The 4,766-nt window shown below is 35.6% G+C and overlaps 1 protein-coding gene across 1 annotated transcript in view; it reads right to left on the bottom strand.

Annotated features, from left to right (window-relative positions):
* Window positions 1-1,964: 1,964 nt before the first annotated feature.
* Window positions 1,965-4,766, bottom strand: part of rab31 (RAB31, member RAS oncogene family) — an 8,768-nt gene continuing 5,966 nt past the window's right edge. Inside the window, exon 7 of the mRNA XM_035670269.1 lies at window positions 1,965-4,159. Within this exon, the coding sequence (XP_035526162.1) occupies window positions 4,062-4,159 (98 nt within the window). The 3' untranslated portion in view covers window positions 1,965-4,061. The remainder of the gene's footprint in view (window positions 4,160-4,766) is intronic.

Below are 4,766 nucleotides of genomic sequence, written 5' to 3'. Positions count from 1 at the left end.
TTGAACAAACAAAACTGGATTTTACTCGTCGGAAATCTAAATTTTGGGGAGAAAGGACACAATTACCAATTCTGTGAGGTGTAGGAGTAAAGTAATATAACTAGTAGTGTAACTAATTACTGTTTGTAGGGAGTAATGAGTAATTATATTACTTTTAAAAGAGTAATGACTAACTAGTCCAACACTGCTGAGTAATTATATTCAGTGCATAACTATAACAACACAGAATAGCTGATAAACCTCACAATGAACCCAAATAACGAACACGACAACAGCAGGAAGTTGATCGGTTTGGATGAGTTTCCTAACAGATTATTAAATATTACATCAGAGATTAGTTTTCCTGATATTTTAGGGATCTTTTTATACAATTCTCTGTCTGTATTATGTGTTTTTTTCTTTCTATTTTTAACAATCCTAAGTACTTAATAGGCCTCTTTTTTAGACAAAATAGATCTGATCATACAGGATAGCTTGTGTTCTGGGTCTGCAACATTTAGATCTTCAATAATTATCTAAAATTTAATTTAGATTTTCTACATAAGAATAAACAAAGTGGTCAGAATCAGGCCATCTTAAATAAATATGATAAAATTAAAGAAGGCCTTGCGACCCCCATGTTGGGAACCATTGATGTATATTTGTGTTGGACTAATGTCTGTAAAGACATTAACGTTTTACTCTACTACTACATGTTCTGTTTTTGAGGTTAAAAAACACACTATTAACTTAACACTTAACTTAACTAGCACTTTGGCCGCACATGTGGGACTTATTAGTGTTCTCCTTTAACTCTTAATTAGCTCATACACTTAAAATCACATTATCAACACATGGTGACGCTCCTCATATTAGCCTGGGACTCCCTTAAAACTTTTAATTGTATAGACCTTACACAATGTTATGCTAGGTTATGTACAGAGTGAGATACACTACACTAACACCGTTTCTAAATCTAAAACTTTGACTATTCTGTTCTCTGATTCACCGACATCTTTGCCAATTTACAGGTATTAATATTAATTAATTCAGGCTATTTCATAGTCAAGATTAATTAAAATTACTAGTTGTAAAGGCATAAAGAATAGATGTGATTTTTAAAATTAATTTACCAAAAAATTACTTCCATAAGTGTGTCTGTCTTAAGCTATTATGTTGAGTTGTTTTTTCCCCACTTTTAAGAGAACACTTTATTATAACACATTAACACACATGGTATTATTATTATTATTAGTTATTTGAAAGTTCTTCAGATGGTCGATAATGTGTACGCACCAAAAAAAGCAACATGTCTGGAGTTCTTGTTAGTAGTAATTAAATGTAGGTGTACATTTTAATAGAACCAGTGAGAAAAAAACAGTATAAACAACAATATATGTTTAATTTGTGTGACTTTGAGGGTTCACGTCACTGTGAGTTTAAAAGAAGAACACTGTGTGTGAAATACAGTCTGTTTGAACTATTATTATCCCACTTTACTCTCTTCCAGACCATTGACAACCGTGGCTTTATGGTAAAATCCACCTTTCGTGAGAAGCAGTGTAGATCTCCGCTACTGTAAGCTCTAGAGGAGGTAATCCACCGCTGTGCACTCAACAGGTTTCTGTGATTTGCTCCACTCTGCATGTAATTTGTGCTGTTTACAGCTTTTTTCCCCCCAAAAGGTCACATGAACCATTTATGTGCAAAATAACACAAGACTAATTTGTAAAGTGTTGCTTATTTTGGTTGGTTGGCGCAGGTTGAGGCGGAGTAATGTCACTCTTCCAAAGTTTCTCAGGTGAGGTGTAAAAACAGGTTCTCCCAAGGTCAAGAGGTTAATTGAAGTCATGACCTTTTGTTAGTGGAGCTCGCTCATCTTCTGGTCTCCGTCAACAAAACTTTAAAACATAAAATCAAAGTAAATTAGTTTAAAAAAAAAAAAGAGTGGTGTCTTTTGACATAAAGTAAAAACAACACAGAAATATAGAATAATCACTACTTTATTACACTGATTAATATACAAAAGTTAATCAGGCCTACAGAGGATACAGGGAAGCATGACTTAGACATACAGGATAAGGATGGCTGCAGATAATTGGCAGTTTCAAAGTTGCGTACAATTAGCCTGTACTGATTTAGTCAAGTAATTCATGCATTATTCTAGCAGTACGCTTATTTATTTATTTTTTTTGCCATGTCATACACTTGTTCAGAAAAACATTTTTAAAAAAGGCACTGTTGTGGCAACAAATATAATACTCATATTAGAAATCTCATCACAATGTCAACATGTGACCTTTAATCACATTTCTTTGCTCAATATGTAATTGTCTCTTGTAAGCAGGTTAAATCATACCAAACTGCTTTTAAATGAAGCTACATTTTATGAAATTTTGATCCATCTGCTGGTGAAATTGACACTCTGGACATCTGGGCCGCCAAGCAGATACTAATTCAGTTTAGTGGAAGAGTGTAGTCACATGTCTGACATTTTGCTTGAAGCAAACTAACTTTGGTGATTATATGTGATACACATTTTCCCATGGAAACTCAGAAAAGGTTACGTCACTTTCTGGGATGTATGGGAACTTTTTTTCAAGTAGGTAAGGCCACATTAATTGGCAGATGTTTTTTTAAAGGAGTTTGGTGTGACTTTCTGTTAAAGAGAATGCTACATATTGACAAAATGAGACAATAATTGCAATAAAAATGACGAATTAAACTACATTATCCCATGATACATGTTGGTAAAAATGGTCCATTTTAAAATTATGTTTGAATTTGTACTAACTTTATTTAAGTACAAACTCTTTTTTAAGCTATGAAAATGTACTCTATTGTGTAATTACTGTTATGTAAGTCAACGTTCATGTCCATTTTAATGTTTGATCAATAAATCAATTAACCACTTACAAAAAGTTACTCCACATTAATAGTTTTTTTCTCAAGTTCATTTCTCAAGTGATCCAAACTAAGGACACTACTGCCAAAGAAACAGCAGATGATACTGTTAATCTTAAACTGGGCTAAAGACTATTCTCACTGTTTGCTTGTTTGTTTAACAGCTTTAGACATGTTAAGAGTAAAATACATGCAGGTCTTTTTCCCTCTAGAGAGTATAAATGTAACCCAGTTTCATGGAAAACTCATGTTTGGCAGTCAGTCATTCCCTGTAGTGAAATCTCAGACAATACATTTCAGCATGTAGAAAACATCTTTAACAAACCGCTATGTAAACAATTCTCGTATCGGTCACAGTGTTTCAACAGGGGGTGTCATACTGTAATTACGATTTAGGCCTCTAAGCTGTTCCTTCTGCAGCATTACAGTTAACCCTTATGCAACAAATGTGTGAGAACACATGACGAGGTGGAATGTAAAGCCGCCGCATATAAGCTACAGAAGTGAACGCTCGTCTGAGGTTTGATCTCCACAACCTCACATTCAAATACTCTAACTCGATTCTATACAAGAGTGATACATACACGTACATAAAAGCTCCATGGAAGAAAAGTGTAGCCTTGATAAAAATGAATATTTAAAAAAAACAAACGTTCATTTTAACGTGTGCGATTTGAGAGCCACAGTGTGACGAAAATCTACAGAGCAGCTGACTCTTGAAATGAAAATGTAGTTGCATCTACAGCAAACACCCGGCTTTAAAAAGCACATCAGCTAGATGACTTGTTATTAATTTGTTCTGAAGTTTAAAAGTTGTTGTGAAATGGGATAAAAAAAAAAAACTGCCTCTTTGCAATGACCTATGCATGCAACACAGACAGAAATCTTAATGCAGTTCAGGTAAAACACCACCTGAAGGGGACAAACTGAAGGCTTTCCTGACCTCCTCAGAAACTGCTACAACTAAATGAAATAAATGTGCAATGACACACACGTATGATACTGTTGGTACGTTGCTCTGTCTCATGTTGCAGTTGACCACACGTGCAAAGCTGACCCTCCGTCCACTGTCGTCGTGTTTCCCTGGAGTGAGACACTGTGTGCATTGTGGACTGTGCTGTGTGCTGGTGTGGTCCCGCGGTGTGTGGATGAAGTAATCTCATCAGCCACTGCTGGTACTAGCAGCACCTCCTGGCGGACGGAGCCGGCTGTCTGGTGAGTTTAAAGGAGTCGTTGCTGTCCACCTCAGGGTTTTCCAGGGGTGGAATCTGTTTACCTAAACACACAGCACAGGGTCATTTGCAGAGTCACCATGGCGGATTTAACTAGTTGAAGTTAAAGTGCCTCCTGGTGAATATCCACTACTAACAGCCGTAAACATACCAGGGCTACTGGTTTTCTTAATTTTATACATACAGTAAAAGCAAAACCTGCCAACTACGGAAAGGTTAATTAGATGAAACACATTTAAAGTGTTATTAATTAAAATAAATCATTGTAGTTGTCAAAAACATATTTACAATTTACACCAACAGTCCTTATACACATAAACAGTCATATTTATTTAAAGGTTTTAATGTTTTTGGTCCATCCCATATAGCAGTGGTTCCCAACATGGGGGTCAGGACCCCCACTAGGGGTCACCAGAGCTTCATGGAGGGGTCGAAAGGCGTCTTGACTTTAAGGCATGCTCGAAAACTTCTAAAAAATATACACAGAAGGCCTATTTCTAAGCATGTGGTTCACTTCTCTGAGGGAAAGTAAAGCCTAACGTCTGTATGATTGTTACAAATGATATAAAATACATAATACAGACATAATTGTATATAAAATGTTCTCTAAACTGGAAATAATCCTCTCGTAATTCATATAAATCACTTGTT

The sequence above is a fragment of the Morone saxatilis genome, unplaced genomic scaffold, assembly GCF_004916995.1.
Source record: "Morone saxatilis isolate NCDOM2014 unplaced genomic scaffold, NCSU_SB_2.0 Contig23, whole genome shotgun sequence".
NCBI lineage: Eukaryota > Metazoa > Chordata > Actinopteri > Moronidae > Morone > Morone saxatilis.
Note: the sequence above shows the minus strand (reverse complement) of the source record. Positions and strands in the feature narration are given on the sequence as shown.